Source organism: Drosophila tropicalis, unplaced genomic scaffold (assembly GCF_018151085.1).
Source record: "Drosophila tropicalis isolate 14030-0801.00 unplaced genomic scaffold, ASM1815108v1 contig_878, whole genome shotgun sequence".
In the NCBI taxonomy this organism is placed as follows: Eukaryota; Metazoa; Arthropoda; class Insecta; order Diptera; family Drosophilidae; genus Drosophila; species Drosophila tropicalis.
The window spans coordinates 393,609-414,120 of NW_027173374.1; the positions used below are offsets into that span (position 1 = coordinate 393,609).

The 20,512-nt window shown below is 38.4% G+C and overlaps 1 protein-coding gene across 1 annotated transcript in view; it reads left to right on the plus strand.

Annotated features, from left to right (window-relative positions):
* The window catches only part of side-III (sidestep III), a 93,312-nt gene extending 75,604 nt beyond the window's left edge, over positions 1-17,708 (plus strand). The window contains exons 10-18 of the mRNA XM_068301178.1: positions 193-323; positions 384-543; positions 5,602-5,850; positions 6,444-6,569; positions 6,682-8,706; positions 10,342-10,476; positions 16,335-16,493; positions 16,590-16,873; positions 16,954-17,708. Coding sequence (XP_068157279.1) covers positions 193-323; positions 384-543; positions 5,602-5,850; positions 6,444-6,569; positions 6,682-8,706; positions 10,342-10,476; positions 16,335-16,493; positions 16,590-16,873; positions 16,954-17,574 — 3,890 coding nt within the window. The 3' untranslated portion in view covers positions 17,575-17,708. The remainder of the gene's footprint in view (positions 1-192; positions 324-383; positions 544-5,601; positions 5,851-6,443; positions 6,570-6,681; positions 8,707-10,341; positions 10,477-16,334; positions 16,494-16,589; positions 16,874-16,953) is intronic.
* The last annotated feature ends 2,804 nt before the right edge of the window (positions 17,709-20,512 follow it).

Consider the following 20,512-nt stretch of genomic DNA (forward strand, 5'->3'; position numbering starts at 1 on the left):
CGTATATTTTGTCACATTTTATTATGCAATAATATTTTTCGATTTTATATTTTATATAACAATGTTGTCGCCGTCTCTCTTTCTCTCGCTCTCTGCCCCAGATAGCATTAAAACTCTCCCGCTCTAGCCAATTAGGTGTTGCGATTATGGGTAGAACTAGTAATTTAACAAATTATCAATACTATCTTACAGATCCGCCACAGGTCACCTTATCGCTGGGCTCCACACTGCGTCCCGATGATATTAAAGAGGGCGACGATGTCTACTTTGAATGTCACATTAAATCCAATCCCAAGGAGCATCGAATTATGTGGTCTCATGATGTAAGTTTCATCAAAATTGTTAATTAAAAGTGAATAACTTATCGTTTGTCTCATTTTCAGGGCCAGCCAGTCACTCAGAATGTCTCATGGGGCATCATTATATCGACACGATCTTTGGTCTTGCAACGTGTGGGAAGGATTCACTCTGGCTATTATGCCTGCTCGGCGGCCAATGATCGCGGCGAGACTCAAAGTGCTCCAGTGAACTTAAGGATACGCTGTGAGTAATCTCTGCCTTAAAAAACCATTTACTTTTAAATAAATAGTCAAATTTATAGTAAAATATAAATTATGGGTATATTTCGCCATTTTGAACCTCTATTAAAAAAAAGTTATTGTCTTCTTTAAACTATTTACAATTGAAATTGACTTTTGCTGGTATACAAATTTATTGCATTTTCGTTGCATTCTGTAATATTTAGCAATATGTTTTAAAACTGGGTTAACTTTCTGCCTACCTAAATTATAATAATTTATTTGCAAATTGTAAAAAGTCGTAAATATATAAATTTAATAAATATCAGCAGTTCATTTTATTACTAGCGAACATTTTTTTTTTTTCCCAAAAACTAGACAAAAAATGTAAATATTTTACACAAAATTATGAATATACCAAATGCTGGTAGGAATCTGTTACGTGGGATGGGGTGGGGTAGGGTAGTTGGTTTTTGGTTTGTGGGGGTGGTGAACTAGAAAAAAAGAACCGAAATTTGCACAAAAATTATGCTGACAGTTGATGTCAGTCGAGCGGAGCATTAAAAATACATATGCATAAATTTATGCACAACTACACACACACACAGACAGACAGAAGGACATAGGCACACGCAACTATTATCCATATTACGTATACGCAGCGTACGACCATGATAACTAACTGAGATGAAGCCTCAAACTCACCCAACAAAAAAATTGAACAAACACATATACAAACATCCATCCACCCACACACACACACGCACATCAACAGCGGCAGTTCACTTGACAAAATCGCAAAAACCTCCATATCCACATATAACAGATATGGAGTTCGGAGGGAGTGGTGGGTGAGCGTATGGACAATAGGATAGACCATAACTAAAAATATGTTAAAATGACACAAAATATTTTGTGCAAAATGCCGTAATATACACAATATAACGTTATATTGTGTCGCTAGGCTGTCATGCGTATGCATATCTCTCTCTCCCTCTCTGTCTATCTGTGTGTATGTGCGTTTGTGTAAATGCATTTCGGGTTTACATTTTATCAAATAGACGACAAAACTTAACAAATTTTTACAATTTCATAAACAAAACATCAATGGCAGGCAGATAGTTTAATTTGAATATTAAGCCCTTTGCCATACAATTCAACCAAAAACTCTGCAAATTTTTGAATCAAATTTACTAGCTTTTAGATGCTCATTACAATAATTATTACAAAAATTAATCAGTTCTTTGGCAAGAAAGAACAGCCAGCAACTATGAAATATCCAGTGAATTTTATTGGGGTGATATTTAACCAAACCAAATTAAGGTGGAACAAAAATTGCTTATAGAGCAAACATATGATTAAGTTTGTCTCCTGTGGTACTAGGGATAGGCCTTTTGAATGAATTCATGCAATGCATGTCTCATCCTTGTGCCCTAACAATTTTAAACAGCAAGAAACAATAACCTCTGATGCACAAAGTATTCAAATATAATTCGTTCATTTAATTTTCTTAAATTTAATGAACTTTTAAATGTTTCACTTAGATACTTTATTAATTGACTTTGACATAATGAAAAAACTAACTTGAGGCAACCTTCTGTCTGCATTTCACACTTTCAATCAAGAAACTTCAGCTTACATACATATATATATATATGTATGTGTATTTATTTATATGTCTGTATATACGCAAATGTAATTGCAGAGACATGCAATAATAAATTATTACAATAAAGCAGTGAACAAAATATATGTTGGCGATACAAAATGCTGTGAAGCATTGTACAAACAATATTGAAAATGTCTCAATTACCGTTATAGAGCATTTACTTCCGACTGTATTTCTAAATAATTAATGATGCTTAAATACAAAATGAATGTAACGATGTGAATGTGTGTGAATAAACATCCATACTCTATAGTATGCATTGTAGTTGTTTGTATTCATATGTGGCGTCCATTTAACCATTCGTTGGGATTCGTTGTGGAAAGGTTCGGGGGAAAAGGCGAAACTTTGGCCCCAGAACTCAACGTGTCAGCTGGCGGTCTGAAGAGCGTGTGGCAAACTGTCTGCTATTTGGTTTCAGGGTGGATAATAAAAATGAATGATCTGCTTTTATTATTGAAACTCATAGTCATTATTAAACCATTTATAATTATGGGCCAAGCAAACGGGCAAAATGAACGAACGAACCAACGAAATGACCAGGACAACATGAGTAAAGCAGCAGAAAGGACGAACTGAACCAAAATGAACTGAATCAAATGGGTCAACACACGTGGATAGACAAAAGTATTTCAATGTATGTGATGCATATGTCCCTCTCTCTCACTTTATCTATATATTTGTGTGGATAAATTCAATTTTTATTTTGCATATTTAATGCAGTTGCCAAAGAACAAAAAAAGAAAAAAAAAACCAACAACAAAAAAAGTTCCGATCGGTTGGAGGGAGGAAAATTGCATTTTAAATGCAAATATTATGCTGGCAAGTTAAGGCGCATTATTTAATTAATTGTTCAGCCAGAGCAAGGCAATTGCATATTTTAATGGCATTTAAACATTATAAATTTAGTTTATTAAACTAAAAATTTAATTATCAAGGATTTGTATGCCTCACTGAATTTCAATTGAATTGAAATTCAAAACCCCCCAAACTCCAATTACCTCGATTTCTAGCCATCGAGCCATTCATTCGTTCGTTCATCTGTAGCCACAACGAACTCAAACAATTAGCCGCAACAAATGGTTCAATGAAAACAAAATCCTGCTTCATCAGCATGATAAATACGTACGTATGTACGTACATACGTACGGTATAGCGTAATGAATAAAAAGCAAGACATCAGCAAACGTTTGCATTGCTTTTGCCCATTATCATTGCCATGGCAAGCGGCGGTGGGTACTTGTTGTTACCCTTTTTGATAATTACGATAATTGAAAGTAAATACGAATACAATGCAAAAGATACACCGGCTGCCATGCAAATACTACGTGGGCTATTTACACGAGCATCGCGCACACTCCTCCGTAGTCCGTGTAAACATTTGCATACTGCGGAATCGGATGGAATGGTTAAACGATTCGATTGGGATGAGATGTGATTTCAATGCGATGAGATGAAACTGCGATGGAATTGCAAAACTACGGAAGCTGAATAACATTCGTGGATTGAGAGAATGGCCCAAAAAGGGGGGGGCCCGGTGATAAGGGAATTGTAGAAAAGTAAAAAATTTTCGGTTACCAGAATAAAAACTTTTCATTGCCAAAGCTTCCACAATATTGCTGGTTGGACATGACTATGATGAAGATAAATGGATTTATGGCCAGCCAGTAGGTCATATCTTGGTAGAAATTAATCAGAGAATGTTAAATGTGACATTCTACGATTGTGAAATTGACACTGCCATATAAATTTATGAGCATTTTTTTCCTTTCAAGGATTTCAAGTAAAATCAGCAACAACCAAATATTATGTCATAAACTTGTCGAAATTTTTTTTTGCCATTAAACCAAAGAAAACGAAACAAACTTAAGCTGATAGTATTTTATGCCATTAAATTAACATTTCGAAATCAATAAGGACCATTAAAATTCTAAGATTTCAGGCATATATCGCAATAACATATAATAATCTTAATTTTATTATATTTTAATGGCAAAAAGAGTTAATCAAAGTAATCAATTTAAGAGTCTGTATGTCATTAAAAAAGTATTTTTTAATACTTACTCAAATTAAGCAAACTTTATGAATTGGTGCGATATTAAATTATAGAAATTCAAGTTTTAAAGGTAGTGGAAGGTGCTTTAGTCAAGTTGATTAAGTTTGATATCGCAATTAGTTTGGTTTGTAATAAATTTAGCTCGGATGTCATAAATACCTTGTTATTTCACGTAATTTTTAGATGGTTTGATGGATATTCACCTTGGTTATGTCACTTGTCCATGGAATTAGAAGTAGATCTTGGTCTCAGCTCTAAAAGTTAGAATAAAATATTTGATAAATAAATTAATTATTTAATTAATTCTGTTAATTTTGATATAAAGATAAATTCGTTTAGTACATTTTCTATTTAAATTTGAAGAAGTTTCCAGATGAACTTTCTATAAAAAATAACTATAAACATTTTTTTTATTGATAAATTTACTTAGTTGTAGTCGCATAATTTAGGAATTTTGGTATTTATTCGCTTGGAAAATACTTTGCTATATCTACTAAAGCAGCAACAACAACAACAACAAGAACAGCAACAACTTGTATTCATTTTCCTATGGCACACAAGCAGACTGAAACTTTTCAAATAATTTTTAATAAAACCAAGAAAAAGTGTTGCGGCTGTGGTAGGAAATACCTTTAGGTGCTTAGAGCTCCTTAGAATTTGGTTGAGCGTGCGTGTGAATGTTTGTGTGTGTGTGTGTGTTGTGTCTTGTTTATGACGGTATTCCGCAGCCGCAAGGCAAACACATCGCACACTTGGCGCAGTTTTGAAAAGTTCTACTCAAACTTTTCTCTTTTTTTTATTTTGGCTGTTTCATTCTTTTGCATACGATGTGAGAAATGCGGGGTATGCCGCGTGTATGACATAAAATTTCAAGTTCAATCGTTTGTAACCAACAGAACCAAGAAACACACAATGCGTTTACTTTGAATAAATCATAAGTCAAGTGGCGAAGGCAGTGTCAGGAGGGTGCGACGACTATGTCCTGGAGAGATGGGGGCAAACACCCTAAGGCTATGGTTGAAACTTTTAAGCGTTGACACAGTCAACCAGATGTCTATGGGGGGCTGGGGTTGAGGCTAGGTGGGAGTTAAAGCTTTAAGTTGGCACTTTAGCATATCCTTTTTGTAAGATGTACACCTGCTCTTGGCTGGCATCTGCTTAGATTAAATTGAAAATCCGAGCTGTCAATTTTCCATCCTCTTTGAAGTTTTGCCTCCAACTGAGCTGTCAGCACAATGTTTGCAATATAAATACTTTTGCCATTCTGATGCCAGACAATTGCAGCTGCTCATTATTCGTATTTTGCATTTCGTTTCTAAACTCAACATTATCTGACCGTCTATCATTTATTTTATTTCCAGATGCGCCCGTCTGCAGCAGCTCTAGCATCAGTGTGATTGGTGCCTCATTGGAGGAGGCTGTGCCCATACCGTGTCGCGTCAATTCTGATCCGCCTGAAATCGATTTCGAATGGACTTTCTCAAGCAGCGGCGAGCATTTCGAGGTGCCATCGGGACATTATGCCACCATACAGGATCCCACTATGACCACCACCAGCGATGTGAGGCGCACAGTTGTCGAGTCCAACGAGACACATTTTGAGAGCTATGGTAAGCAATAGGAGGCCAACAAAGACTAGGTCTATAGCCCCATGCATATGCAATAGAAATGTGCATTTGCATGTCTTTGCGCTTGAGCAAGCTTACGAAATTAACATTCGACCGGGTTAGGGCCCCAAAAGCTTAAGAGTGTAAAAGAAGAGGTGGGAGGTAAGGGAATATGTGGGTGTAGTGTGTAGACAATACAAGTTGCAGATGGAGAGACTGTTACCGAGTTTTATCAATATCATGCACATAAATTGAATTATCTGTTGTGTGTCCCAGTTGGCGCTTGACTGAGTTGCTTGGGCAAGCAGAACTTATTTCATTTAACTTTGCCGAAAATGGAAATTTAATAAGCAAACGCACACACACTCAACACACACACACACACATCTATCAAGATAGATAAACACAGGAACGGATTTACAAGTGCATATAGACATAAGCTCATCCTTAAACCATCTCACCAAGTAACAAAATCAATACAAATAAAGTCTCTTCTCTGCCTCTCGATTGCTTTAGTCCGGACCTGCCGTTACTCTACTATGTATGTGTAGCTTAAAGATGTATTGTATTGCAATTTTTTTCTTGTTTCATTACAGTGGAAACAGTCAGCGAACTGATCTATACGCCCAAGGGTGAACGAGACTATGGTACACTGGCTTGTTGGGGTCGAAATGCCATTGGCAAGCAGTCGGAGCCATGTCTGTTTCAGGTGGTGCCAGCAGGTAAGTTCCTTTCGCCTTTGTTGGTTGAATTTATTTTTGTAAATTTGTTTGCCATTGGTTAAACATATATTATATATATATTTGGTTTTCGTCTTTTATTGTTTGTTTGCAGCTAAGCCCGGAGCATTGCGCAATTGTACTTTACGTCCGTATGTGGTGACCTCCGCATCGCTTAATTCATCGAATCAGACGACAATGCATGGCAATCAAATGTTGCAAACACAATACGGCAGACACGAGTCGAATTACCCGCATATGGAATATGTACGTGAGCGACATAATAACGCCAGCAATACTAACAACAGCAGCAACAACAACTATGCCAAAGGAATCCAGCACAATGTGGTCAATAAAAATATGAAGGGCAGAATAAGTAATGCTGCTGGTCATGTGAAATCTAATAATAATAATAATAAGCAACCGCAGCAACGACAACAGCAACCACTGAGCCAGCAGCAGTTGCAGCGTCTTAAAAAGCGAACATCATTTACCCCATCGCAGACATTGGCAGCTCTGGAAAGGCAGCGAAATAAACTGAAGCAGCAACAAGCCAACATTGGCAAAACTGATGGATTGCCAGCCAAAATGCCCAAGAAAGCCATCCAAAGTCAGGCACAGGGCCAGGGAAAGGAACTGGGAGTAGAACAGCGGCAAAGACATCGACGAAATGCAGTAAGCAAGTTAGAGCTTCAGGCATCAATAACAAGCAACAAGAAGATGGGAGCAAAATCAAATTTATCATTGTCACATGTAGTAGACCAGGCCCAAAGAGTTGCCACTAGCCATCATCAGAGGAAGAAGGGCCATGTCAAGAGCAACAATGGCAAACTGCCAGCAAAGTATTTTAATAAGCGACAGAAAAACATGCACAAACAGCAGCAGCAACAACATCACAAGAAAAACAACAAAATAATCCATCATTATGCAACATCGGTGCGAAGAAAACGACAAACGGCAGCAAATGATATACCAGCATCAACTGCAGCAGCCGCAGCAGAAGCGACATCCACACTATCATCATCATCATCAGCAGGAGCACCAGCAGCAACATCCTCATCGTCGGCAACAACAAAGTCTCAGATACAAAACGATGCCAGCAGCAGCAGCAACAGGGAGGATATCGACATGATGCCTGCAACAAGGCGGGCACGCAAATCTTTAACCAGCATTGGCAACAGCAATACAAGCAGTCGAGTGCAGTTGGAGCCACAAAAGGACCAACACTCGCTGCCGCCAAATGCACCACAAATTAGCAATAAGCCTGCAGCAACAACAACCAGTGGCAACAATGTGAAAGTATCTGCAACTGATGAAGCCAAAACCGTTATTCAGTCAAATGATCTGAAGCCCAAGCGAGACACTGATGTGGACAGTGATGAGATTAGCGACGATGGGGATGAGGATGATGCTGATGCTGATGCCGACGATGCTGAAGATGAGGAAGACGACGAAACAGATCTTGATGAAGAAGTTGCCGCCTCGTTGCCATCCGAACCAGAGTATATGGCAGATGAGGCCAGCGACTTGGCCGAATATGAAACAGTTGAGGATTTGGATCCGCACCAGCCGCAAACAGTTGACATGGCATCACTAGAGCAACAGTTAGCCTTGGAATCACTCGAGGATGCAGCTGAAGATGATGCAGACATTGATGTGGATGATGATATGATATATAATGTTAGCGATGATGATTTTGTGGCCAGTGTTGTTATGTCAACAGCTGAAACAGCAGCAACTACAGCAACAGCAACAACCACCACAACAAAAACAACAGGCAACAAAAGGACAACTGAACCAGCGGATTGGCAACAACCACATTTCGATTACTCACGCATGGAATATAGTTTCAATAATGGTGTGGTAACCCAAAGTCTTCTTGGCAATGGCAATGGCCCCAATGGCCCATCGTCCCTAATTGATGGCACTTCCACCAACAACATTGGCGGTGGGACAATAAATTTCGAAAATTATGATAACATTATCTACTCCACCATGGAGCTGGAGTGTATGCCAGGCTATGATGGTGGCCTGCAGCAGCAATTCTATTTGGAGGCTTACGATTCGAAGACCAAAAAGCTAAGATTAAATATGACCAGCACCTATGTGGATATGCCAGTATTTCGCATCGATCTGACAGGTGAGAATGGAAGAAAAGAGAGTATTAATTGCATAGGTGTAAAGCAAAGGAGTGAGAACAATTAGTTTATATAGTTACAACTCCAGTTTAAAAGACAATTTCACACCCTATTTTTTGACCATCAAGAGATATATCTTCTGAAAGATAGATAGAGATAAAAGTAGATTATCTGGCCTTTTACATAATGATTATGCATTATTATATTTAAATGCGGTTAGCTAACAAATCGCCATGCTTGGCATAACAAGGTTTTCGCCTCTAGGCGAAAAGCCGCAAACTAAAGACTTGACTTTTATGCGGCCAGAGCAACAATAAGAGCAGGAGGTATCAAAGCAGCAGCAGAAGCAGGAGGAACAGCCCCATCATCTCAGATGTAGCAACAGCAACAGTAAAAACAAAAACAAATCAAAGTAACAAAATTGAGCAAAAAGTTAAGCAAAGAAAATTGCGCATTGCCTTCAAGGAGAGTTGAGGTTCGTTTGGAGCTGTGTGGCTGAGTGGTTGGCTGAGATGGTGGAATAGTAGAAAGATGTCTGGCTAGGACCCCGGCACCACGCAGATTAATTAGTTGAGGCTGCCAGGGACACACTCATCCTACTCATCCCTTGGCATTGAAGCTGGCACATGCTGCCACGCTGTTGCCTGTTTTGTTTGTTGTAATGAATTTCTAGCTAGTCAGCAAAACTTTTATGCCAATGGCGTTCACTGATGCGGTGGACCTAAGGGTGGGGAGTAGGAGTGCCATTGGTAATGGAATGGAAAGGAGCTAGAAGCTGTCGGCGAAGGCGGTGGGGAATTTTGTTGAGTTTGGCTCGTGGCAATCGTTGCTCCATCGGTTGCCAACAACTGAAAGTAGCGAGAATTCAAATTGAGTTGTTGAAAAACTAGATTTATTTGCATCTAAAATTATAATATTACATTTGATTCACTTTGTTTTTTGAGCCACAAAAATAAAACCAAAAAAGGTAAAAGAAAGAAGAACAAAAAGAGCCACAATGAAAATAAGCCAGGTTAATGAGCCACATTTTGGATTATTAAAGTGTGTGCCAGGAGGATACTTTCTATCGATGATTTCGAAACCATCCCTCACACAAGACATGCGGTGGGGAGTGCGTGTGTGCCTTTGGTGTGAGTGTGCATTCTGCGATATTTGCAAAGTCAAACGAAGCGTAAAGTCACGATTAGTTAGACAGGCGTGTTAACGATGCTCTGACTTTGGTTTTTGCCATTCAGAACAAGGAGATATAGTGTGTATGTATGCAGAAGGAGTGGGAAGGGAAACTTGAATGTTTGTTGGTGTTTTTGTTGTGCGGCTTGCCAAATGTATGCGTGTTAGTAGTTGCCATTTTAATGAGCTCACTGCTATCGTTGCACTACATACCACACACACACACACACACAACATGCCTTCCCCCCTTTTCACACTCCACCCCCGCAAAAGTTTTGATGCAAAGCATTAAGGGAAGAAAAGTTTTTATATTTTATGTTCTGGCTCCTGGCCGCGACGTGCTAATTAAATGCCCGTTTGCCTAATGAAGTTTACTTGGCGGCAAGTTTAAAATTAATGATCGTATATCTGTAAACCATTACATTCCCCCTCTCTCTCTCTCTCTCTCTCTCTTTCTCCTACTGTAGATCTCATTCCCATGGATTATTATCCAGATGCGCATCCAGCTTTGCATTTAGTTGTCTACAGTGTCAATCAGAAGGGACGCTCGGAGCCGATTGTGCTCGAGAATGTGCCCATCAATGAGGCGGACAAGCGTTCAGGTAAGTGAAACTGCAAAGTTTTCTAGAATCTTTTAGTGCTTTTTTTTTTTGAGTTCTTTCTGTGTGTGTGTGTGTGTGTGTTTACCTTGACGAGAAGTTTATCAAGTTTAGGGTTGGCGCTGTGGGTGGCCGACGACATTCATTGCTTTTTAAGGACCATTTCACCTTTAAAAAAAGTCATTCAAGTATTTGCATATTCTGTTTAACCGTTTTAAAGAACATTCTTGACGCTTCCCTTCTCTCTCTGTCTCTGTTTTTTCTTTTCTTTCGTTGTTTTTTTTTTTTTAAGTACAATTGTTCTTTTATTTAACGAGTTTTGTTTACGTTGGGGGCGACAGTTTTCCACTCCACTGGAAAGTAGTGACACAAAGATTTCTTATTCATGCTTTGTTATTCAACTTTGACGCTAATTTTCTTACAAAGTTTCAATTCCCCCTTCCCGCTCCCCCACAACCCACAACAATCATATTTTTAAACAAGAAAAGAGTTAAAAACTGTAAAATCACATCAGTCCAAGAGATGTGATGTTAGTTTAAATCTTTTTTTACACTCAATTTATGGTAGAATATGGCAAAATCTCTGTTAATTTTTGATGGAACAGACTTGAGAATGCCCTTTAATCAAGAAAAGTTTGAAATAGTCTTCATTTTCAATGCATTTCCAATTCATAATTTATTTAATATATGTTTAGATGGTGATTCTTTTCGAGTTCAAAGATTCAGGCATAAAAACAGCTAAAAATAGGTAAAATAGATTTAAAATTTATTGAGATCGTCCATGTGTTCATACATAGACTAAGACTATTCCTCTAAGCTTCAGTTGAGAAGATAGTTCATCAATTATAGAATTCCTAATACACTTAAGTATGCAATCAAATGTATGCCAATAATTGTATAAATTTAGGAATAACTTTTCCCAAAAATACGATTACATTCATTTATATTAAAGTTAAACGTTTATAAATTATAGTTCGTTAAATGTAATTCTCTATAGCCCCATGTCAGTCAGTAAATTTAAGCATCACCTCAGCGCATACATCATTATAATCATGATCATCATCATCATTATTAACATTATGGTCATCATCGTAGATTAGGACATAGTTGAGTAACTACTTATGTTCAAATCCTGTCCACACTCTTGGGCCAGCCAATAAGGTTGTTAGCCACAATTGCATATTTGTACGCTTTGGATCGAATCAATATGAACAACAAATCCACTCAATCATCTCCTATAATACGCATCAGACATGGCAAACACATACACACACACACGGAGAAGGAGAATGAGGGGCTGTATGTAAGGCGAAGAGAGATGAGAACAGGCTGAGTTGGCCATTATTTAAGAATCCATCCAACTATTGTAGTATATACCATCAAGTGGTCTGTTTGTGTGTGTGTGTGTGTGTATATGGTGTTTGTAGGAGTTATGGCAAATCTGTTTGAAGCCGAAATTTAAATGAATACTTGCACCTATCTAATATGTTAAGATGCAATATACATACACAAGTGTCAATATTTGCACTTTGGCAAACCTAAAAAGCTTTTAGTATGGGAAATGAAAAAAGGCTAAGGGTGGATGTGGGAGGAAATGGGAAGGGGGAAACATTTTACAATGGCAAACGCTTGATGCCACATTAATGTAAATATAATCAATTTCATGTTTTAGCCAAAAAATATAAAGAAGAAAAGGCGGAGAAGCAAAAAAAAAAAGAAATATCTTGTTATGCTAAACTGACACACAGAGATTCCCCAAGAGTTACATTATACAGCAAACACACACACAGACAGACAGCCACATGGACAGCCCCCAAACTGTAGCCGCAGCTGTGGCGTCAAGGTAACAACGCATCTGAGTCAGACGACAGGAGCAGCAGCAGTAACGGTAACAGTAACAGCGGAAACCAAACAGACACTGAGCCGAAGCAGCTTCAGCATCAGCTCAAGACCAGGACCAAGACCAAGACCAAGACCAAGACCAGGACCAAGCGTACAAAATAAGTATAAACGATTACTGTACGACAAGAAAAAATACATTAAACATGTCTTATCTGAATACAATATCCCCAAAGACAACGGTGCAGAAAGTAAAGTAAAATAAAATTATATGTTACAACAGATCGAAGTGATGGTATGAGCCACAAACAGGAGCGGATTAGCTCAGTTTTATACATGACAAGTATTTACATAATGATAACTTAGGACAATTTTCTTCTTGAGTTAGTTCTTATTCGAATTGGTTTAAGTTTTTGGGACTTAAAATGACCAAAAAAGTATGAAATCTATTTACATTTTATATCAAAATCGTCGGAGATAAACTTTGTAAGTTGTAGTTCTAACATGGTTGGCCAAGTCTGCTAACGAGATAATCTTATGCTTTTCCAAAATGAGCTTAAAGGACTCCAATCAATAAACCTTATGAAAACGTTTTTTATATTTATGTAATTTTGATCTAAAAGAGAAGCTTAAAAAAGAGTTTTCACCAGCATTGTATCGAAAATAAGGAGCTCGTTCGTTGAACTATAAACTTTTCCGAATACCTTGCATAAACCGCTCCTGTTTTGGGGTTGGGGGTGTTTTTGGTCGATATGTGCCCGGATATGTGGCCGCCATTGCCATAGACAAGAAGAAGACATTGCTCTTGCTACTGCCTCTGCAGTTGCCCCCGCCTGCATGGTAAAGATATTTGTACATTGTTTCATATCCACACACCCACCACACCACACAACAACATACACCACCACCACACAACATTTTTATTTATGCTTACTTTGTGTAAACGTAAACGTAAACGCATTCCCGCTTCTGAGCCAAGTCTCGGCGAAGCCAGAATGAAGTAAGTGGAAAGGGAGATGGGAACTGGTGCCATCGTCGTATTCCCAATACATTTTAACCAATCCACTTTTTCATCATCTCATCGAATCATTTATATCACAAACGGGAGCATTAAATCGAATTAAGCTTATGTGAAGACACTGCCGGAAGGAGAATGGCCAGATCAAGGCTAGAGAGAAGGTATTGGAGTTGAGCCACTCACCAAATGAAACTCATGCAAACAATTGGCTTATGAGCGGCACGCAGTCGAACATTGCTTTACTTTCTACCTGCCCACCTACTCCTCTGCCATTCCGCCATCTCCCTCCATACTCCATGCTCGATGTTTGTGCTGGCGAATTGGTAGTCTTCCTGGTTTGGTGGTTATGCGGTAAGCTGCACAGGTTGACTGGCCCGTTGGCTGGTGGTCTGGCTGGCTTATCTGCTTAACTTGGGGGCATGTGCATAGTATAGTATATGTATGTGAGTGTATGTGTGGTGTGGTACCTTCTCCATGTTAGCCTCCTCCATCCCTCATTCCTGGTTTTATTGGTGAATATTTGCACAAGTGTGAAAATTTCATTTACGCCGCTCTGCTTATATTTAAATTAAATTTCTTCTTTCGTTTTGGTAACGTGTTTTCTTTTTTTTTGTTGCTTTTCTCCTTTTATTTTGTTGGCATCACTTTCAAGTATCTTCCTTCAATGGAATGTATCCATATCCATACATACACACATAAATACATACATACATACATACACATACATATTATTCGGCGAGCGATTGCTCGCTTTTATGTTCTTTTATGCCCTTTGTGCTGGTTGCTGATGCGATTGGGGATCTGGCAAATGTGAACCAAAAGAACGATGAAAATGCCGGCCAGGGAGTGGGCGGAGAGAGCAAGAGAAAGATCTGGGCAAAGGGAAAGTGGCTAAACATTTCGTTTTGGTATGATGATGATGCAGTTAAAACTGGCATACGAATCAATCATATTTACAATGCTTTCTAAAATAAAATTTAAGCAAAATGCAAATGGAAATGGATGGTCACAAAAGTAAAAGGAAAATGTAAAGAATACTAATGAAGTTTCCATTGTACGTTATAAGAGGTGATACTAAATAAAATGTATTTAGAAATCTTTATTTTACCAACTACATGGACCCCCTAATGGCGCGTCTTTCATTCCATAATTCAAAAATATATAATGGCTTATAATAGAACAAAAATAAATATCGAATTTATAAATCTACATTACTCAATTAACTTGAACTAATGAAAGAAACTGATAAGTAGAAATAAGAGGAGAAGTCACTAATGCCACTCCATTTAATGGGGATTCAAAAGTCGTGAAATCCTCTAGAAAAATGTTTCGCCTCTGGTATACCACTTCAAAATGGAAATCAATTCGGAACAACTTGCCAAGTGCCAAATATTCAAACCAAATACGTAGCTTAAAGAGAATTCTGCTTCAAACTGGATAACATTCCGTTCATACCATAACAAAATATTGTCGCAAAATTCAATTTCTTCCACCAAATACTTGCAAGTTTAGTTGGATAAATAGCCGTTGGTCTACTTGACAGGCCAATAAACTCGATGCGAGGTGATGTGCACTTGAAAGCTGCACGCAAAGCGCTTTTTCACACAGATGGCAACATCTATACATACATATGTGCCTGTGTGTGTGCAAATAAAACGCAGGTCGCATATCAAGTGCTCAATACCGTTGGCCGGAGGCAACGACTCTTCAACAATTGCTCGCTTAGTTTGTATTTGTTAATGCTTTAATACATACGAACAAAAACATAAAAAAGAAAGAAAAAACGAAAAAAACCATGAGCATTTCAATTAAAATCCGTTTCACTGTTGGCAATGGATTTACCGTAATTGAATATGCATTACAAGAGCCATAAATATGGCGATGCCTACGTACATATATTTAACATTCAACAAATCATGCGCGCCTGCGGATATGCAACACAGAATTTCAATAAGCAAACATGGCGGTTTATGCCCCAGCCACAGATGAAGGACTAAAATTGTGAAAGAGATTCCAACATTAAATAGAGAGTAATCGAATAAGAGAGGCGGAGTAGGGGGAGAGTATCTGTGGGAGTCGATACCAACGAGTCTGGTGTTGTATAGACTGTTGCTAATTTATAAACCTGTCTCTGTCAGCCAGATGCCAAAGTTGCAAATCAATAAATATTCTTCCGCCGCTCTGCCAAATGTTGATATTGCTCATTTATGCATGGCTACGTCTAAACTCACGCCCACACGCAGAGTCGCTCCGTGTCCGATTTATGTATGTATTTTATAATTGTTGGCACATGACTTTTCAAAAACTTTTTACATACATAAACGCATACATACAGCTAAATTTAGATTGAGGTTATTAGCCGACAAGCTGACGTCTAACAAAAATTTAATTACATTTAAACGTTTTAGCAATTGTCGTTGAATAAAATCGGATTTACAGCTCGTCATCAATCATGCAATGATACAAAAATAGTAAATCGTAAAACCGCAAAAACCACTGACTAGAATTCACGTATTTGACATTGACTACCCAATACAATGCAAAAAGAACACAAAAGATTTAACTGCAAAAAAAATATAGAAAATTTTTTATAGAAAATAAATTTCTGTAGGGTCAAAGAACTTGAATATTTTTGTAGATTCCCAAATTTCCCTTTAAAAACCCTCTTAATTTCACTGTCATTTTTAAGATTGAAAGAATAATGTATAAAATTATTATTTTTATAAAGAAATGTTCCTCTTTTTTTGCTCCTTTGACTGGTGTTTCTTGCCTTTCAACAACAATTCGCAGTAATCGATTTTGATATATCAGACTTCCCTCTTTTGTAGACTCAAGGGCAATCAGTCCACTTGCCCGACTAAAGCTTCTACAAATTTCACCTGAATGTTTTCATTTCTCAACTTTTATAATTTGTCAAGAGTTTTCTAAGTTTTTTGATATTTTAAGGTGTTTTTTTAGACTTTTCATCATATTCGTTTTTGACATAATCATTAATTTTATTGCAGACGGTCGCATGGGTCTCTCAATTTTGCCGCTTGCTGCTCTTTTGGCTGGCACACTATTTACCGTGGGAATTGCCGTGCTATCTGTGGTGGTTATTGCCGTGCGTCGTCGTCGCGGGCAAGGAGCTCGCAACATGTGCGATGACAAGGACAAGCACCTAGGTTAGTTTATATCCAATCCACACCGCACACTTCAGTGAAGCTTAACACTGGTGGCCAGTCAAGTAATACGCCTTTTCCCATTTTTCGATTCGGCAGGCATGGATGTGACAGTGACAGCTCCACTAGAAACAGGTGCCGGCCATCAGCGTCTCGTTGTGGCCTACACATTGAAGCAGGGCATTGAGAAACAGCCGGACATACTGAGCGCACAAAAAAGCGCAACTGGCAGTGACACATCATCGTCGCCGCTGGGAAATCGGCCGAGTGGTTTATTTATGGGTGGCAGTGGCAGCGCCAGCAATGGAGGAGGCGTTGCCGTCGGTGGGCCGACAGCCGCTCCCAGCATGGCCAACGCTGCGAATCATAAAACAGTAGATTATGTAAGTGCAGCCGTCTGGGCGCATCCATCAGCAAAACCTCCGGACCCACATGACCATGTCATTTTCTTTATTTTTTCCAGGATGTGAATGCGCCGCACCTGAATAGTCCGCCGTCGCAGTCAAGCACTCTCAAGCTGGAGAGCGATAATGCAGTGGGCGTTGCCAAAAGTTATCAGCCCACAACGGGAGCCGCTCCTCCACTGCTCTATGATCCCATGCCCACGTATAGCCGTTACGAGCAAATGGGACTAAGTATGGGTGGCTATGGTGGAGGCGGAGGTGGTAGCAATAGTACGCTCAGCTCAGCCAGCAGCACTTTGAACTCTGCCAGCAACAATGGAGGAGTTGCCGGTGGTAGCAGCAGCAGCAGTAGTCATTATGCTCAGCATTTGCATCATACTCTGCCCCATGGCATGGCAGGGCAACAGCCAATGGCTAACAGCCTTCCTCGTGGCCATGATCCGCTCACTTTGGCCGACTATTTGACAACCAGCAGTCTGATCGATTACAATTTGAGCAAGGCGGCAGCCAGCGGTCTTCCCACACACATGACACTGCCCAAAGGGCTTGGATTGGGTTCTGTAATGGCTGCCAATGCGAGCCTATCGCCATCGCAGCTCAACACCATTACGCATAAATCGAATGCCGGACGTAATCACATTATCACCGATACCCTGCCCGGTCCCGAAAGTTGCGTCTAAGCATATCAAGTGCAATGGATTCTAGGGAAGGTAGAGGGGCCACTCAAATTCCTGGCAACCCAAAAAAAAAAAAAAAACAAAAAGACAAAAGACTGGCGCACACAAGAGAAATCGAGGGAAAACGAAACCCAAAATGAACTGGAGAGATGAGCAGGGGCCGAAGGAGACAGCTGGAACTGCTGCTGCTACTACTGAATGTAACCTAGTAACTAACCGCAATTAGATAAATTGTATGGCGGCATTGTTTAGTAATAAATTTTGTAGTCTAAATTATAGTTAATGTACGGATATAGTATATATACCTATAGCTATATATAGATATATACATACATATAGAATGTCATGCGTGTCTGTTTGTATCTCTGTTTGTTTGTAAATGTTTAGCATAAGTGTGTTTGTAGTTGTAATTGTGTAACCTTGAGTACCATTAGAATTCTGGGTAAACTCCACCATCTGTCATGAGGAAGAGAAACCCCAAACCCTGATAATCCTTAAGGCAAGTGAGCTAGGCATTATATTTGTACTCTATGTTCTAACTTTAAACATCAAGTTAAGTTTACTTAGTACCAATTCTTAATTTTGGAGTAAATCTCCTTTCAGGCAGATGCTGGACTTGGGGGTTTGAGTTTTGAGATGGTAAATAATTCCAAAGAACCAGTTGAGAATTAATGTCGTTGTTAAATCTGTTTTTCCATACCACAACCTCACCTCCACACCCCTTCGCTAAGATATACATATCCTCTCTACATATCCTTTTGCTGTCTAACCGAGCCTATACAAAAAGAAAAACTAAAGAAAAACGAAAACAAGAAACCGAAACCACAACTATTTGAACTGCTGCCCAAGATCAAAGAGCCCCAATGCCAATGGCTAGCGCATATTACGGGGTGGGGGGTAACCCTCCACCCACTCTGCGCCACACCTAACCGAAAAAAAAAAAAACGGAAAAGAAAAAAAATAGACCTGAAAGGGAAAAGTTATATTGGACACGTCTTGCGCCATTGCGTGCCCAGTGCTGGCCATTATTTAACTTTTAAACACGCGCCAAAAACAGCAGCCCGGCAGATTTGAATTTAATGGGCATGGCCGGTACTACATAGTAGAAGCATCGAACGTCGCGTTGTTCCTATTAGAACAACTCTAGGACTCTCTATCTCCCCCTTTCCCTCTCTCTCTCTCTTTCCCTGTTTCTGTTAGCCAACAAGTGAGCAATAAAAACAAAAAGTTTAGAGCAAAAAGAATGAAGGAAAAATGGCAAATGCGATAGCCAACCGACTGCCTCCCCACCCGCCCGTAATGCCACCCATAATAAGCTCACGAGCTATTGAATGGGTATAAAGCACAATAAAAGTATGTGGCACACAAGAACAACTGGAGGAAAATACTGAGAGAGGAAAACTGAGGAAAACTGGGCACGGATTTGTGCGCACGATAGCGCAAAATGATGACAATAAATGGAAAAGTTTTTAATAAGCTAATAAAATGATTTATGTGGGTCGATATCTAGACAGAGAGAGAGTGAGAGAGAGCGTACGCTCAGCTGATAGCAGGTGGCCTGTTGAATTCTATCAACTGTCCACGACAATATAATAAACATAACACCCAATAGAGAGAGAGTTCATCATTATTTTGATTAGGCCAAGTTGATTCAAAAACATTTTATGTCCATCTCCTCAACTATACATATATATAATCGGTTACACAACGAAATACTTTTGTATATAAACTCATATAATTAATTTATTCTTGTTAAAGGTTGCACCTTGGGCAGAAAAGAAAGTGGGTTCAAATAGTTGCCAGGATCTCCATTTTAACTAGCACAAAACAATAAATCCTTCAATTATTATTAACTACTGTTGCATGGCAATTGTTATCAAGGCATTAGCATATCACAAAATGCATATTAAAATTAAAAAAAAAAAAAAAGGATATTAAAAAAACAAGGGTTAAACAACTATAAGTGTTTAAAAAATCATACAACAAAAAACGGTAAAGAAATTGTCATTTAATTTTCATAACAACTTTCTTAACGGTGTTTTATGTGTATATTGTTCGTCTTGACTTTTTAACTTTTTGGAATATTTTTGGCAAATTCATTTGAATTATTAAGTGTAAGCGAAACATTTATAGTGAAATCGAATATAATGTAATGTTTAGATGTAAAAGTTATAGCATTCAATGAAACTGTCTGAGTTAGCATATTATAAATACATAAAAAATATACATCAATCACGAATAGAGAGAAAATCATAAACTTCCTCAAGGTTTATCTAAACTACATTTACAAATACAAATACTATATACGTACATACTTAAATATATATAGTAAAGCGCCCCCCCCCCTGCCCTTCCCTTGATGCTGTAGATAACCAAAATGAGAGTAGAGTTGGTGAAAATGAAAGTCAAGAAAACCTGTAGAATTACATTAAGAAACTACATGGATATATGTAATATCGTGTAATATGCTAATACATATGTACTTATATATTTGCGGTGCCTCAAAGAGAGCAAACGTTGTACATACATACATACATTCACATCCATATCCACATAAGGAAAACGTACTACACATTAACATATACATATATATATATATCATTGTAACTATCTATGTAAAAATGCTTAAAATATTTGTGATAAAGTAATAGTATTAATTATAAGGAAAATAAAAACATAAACATATTACGAACAATTGTCCAATTCAATCCCATTTGAGATTATCAATTGAAAATGGAGAAACTATTTTGGTTTTTAAAGAATTTTCTACAGATCTGACAATTTAAATTTTTTTAAATGCTAAAATGCTTTAAAAAGTCAAACCTCCTCACGAATACCCTACCCTCTGAGGTTCGATAGTTCATCTCTAAAAAATATTTTAATAAAATGCTAAGGGTGCGAGTAATAGTGCTAAGGGTGCGAGTAATAGTCCTAAGGGTGC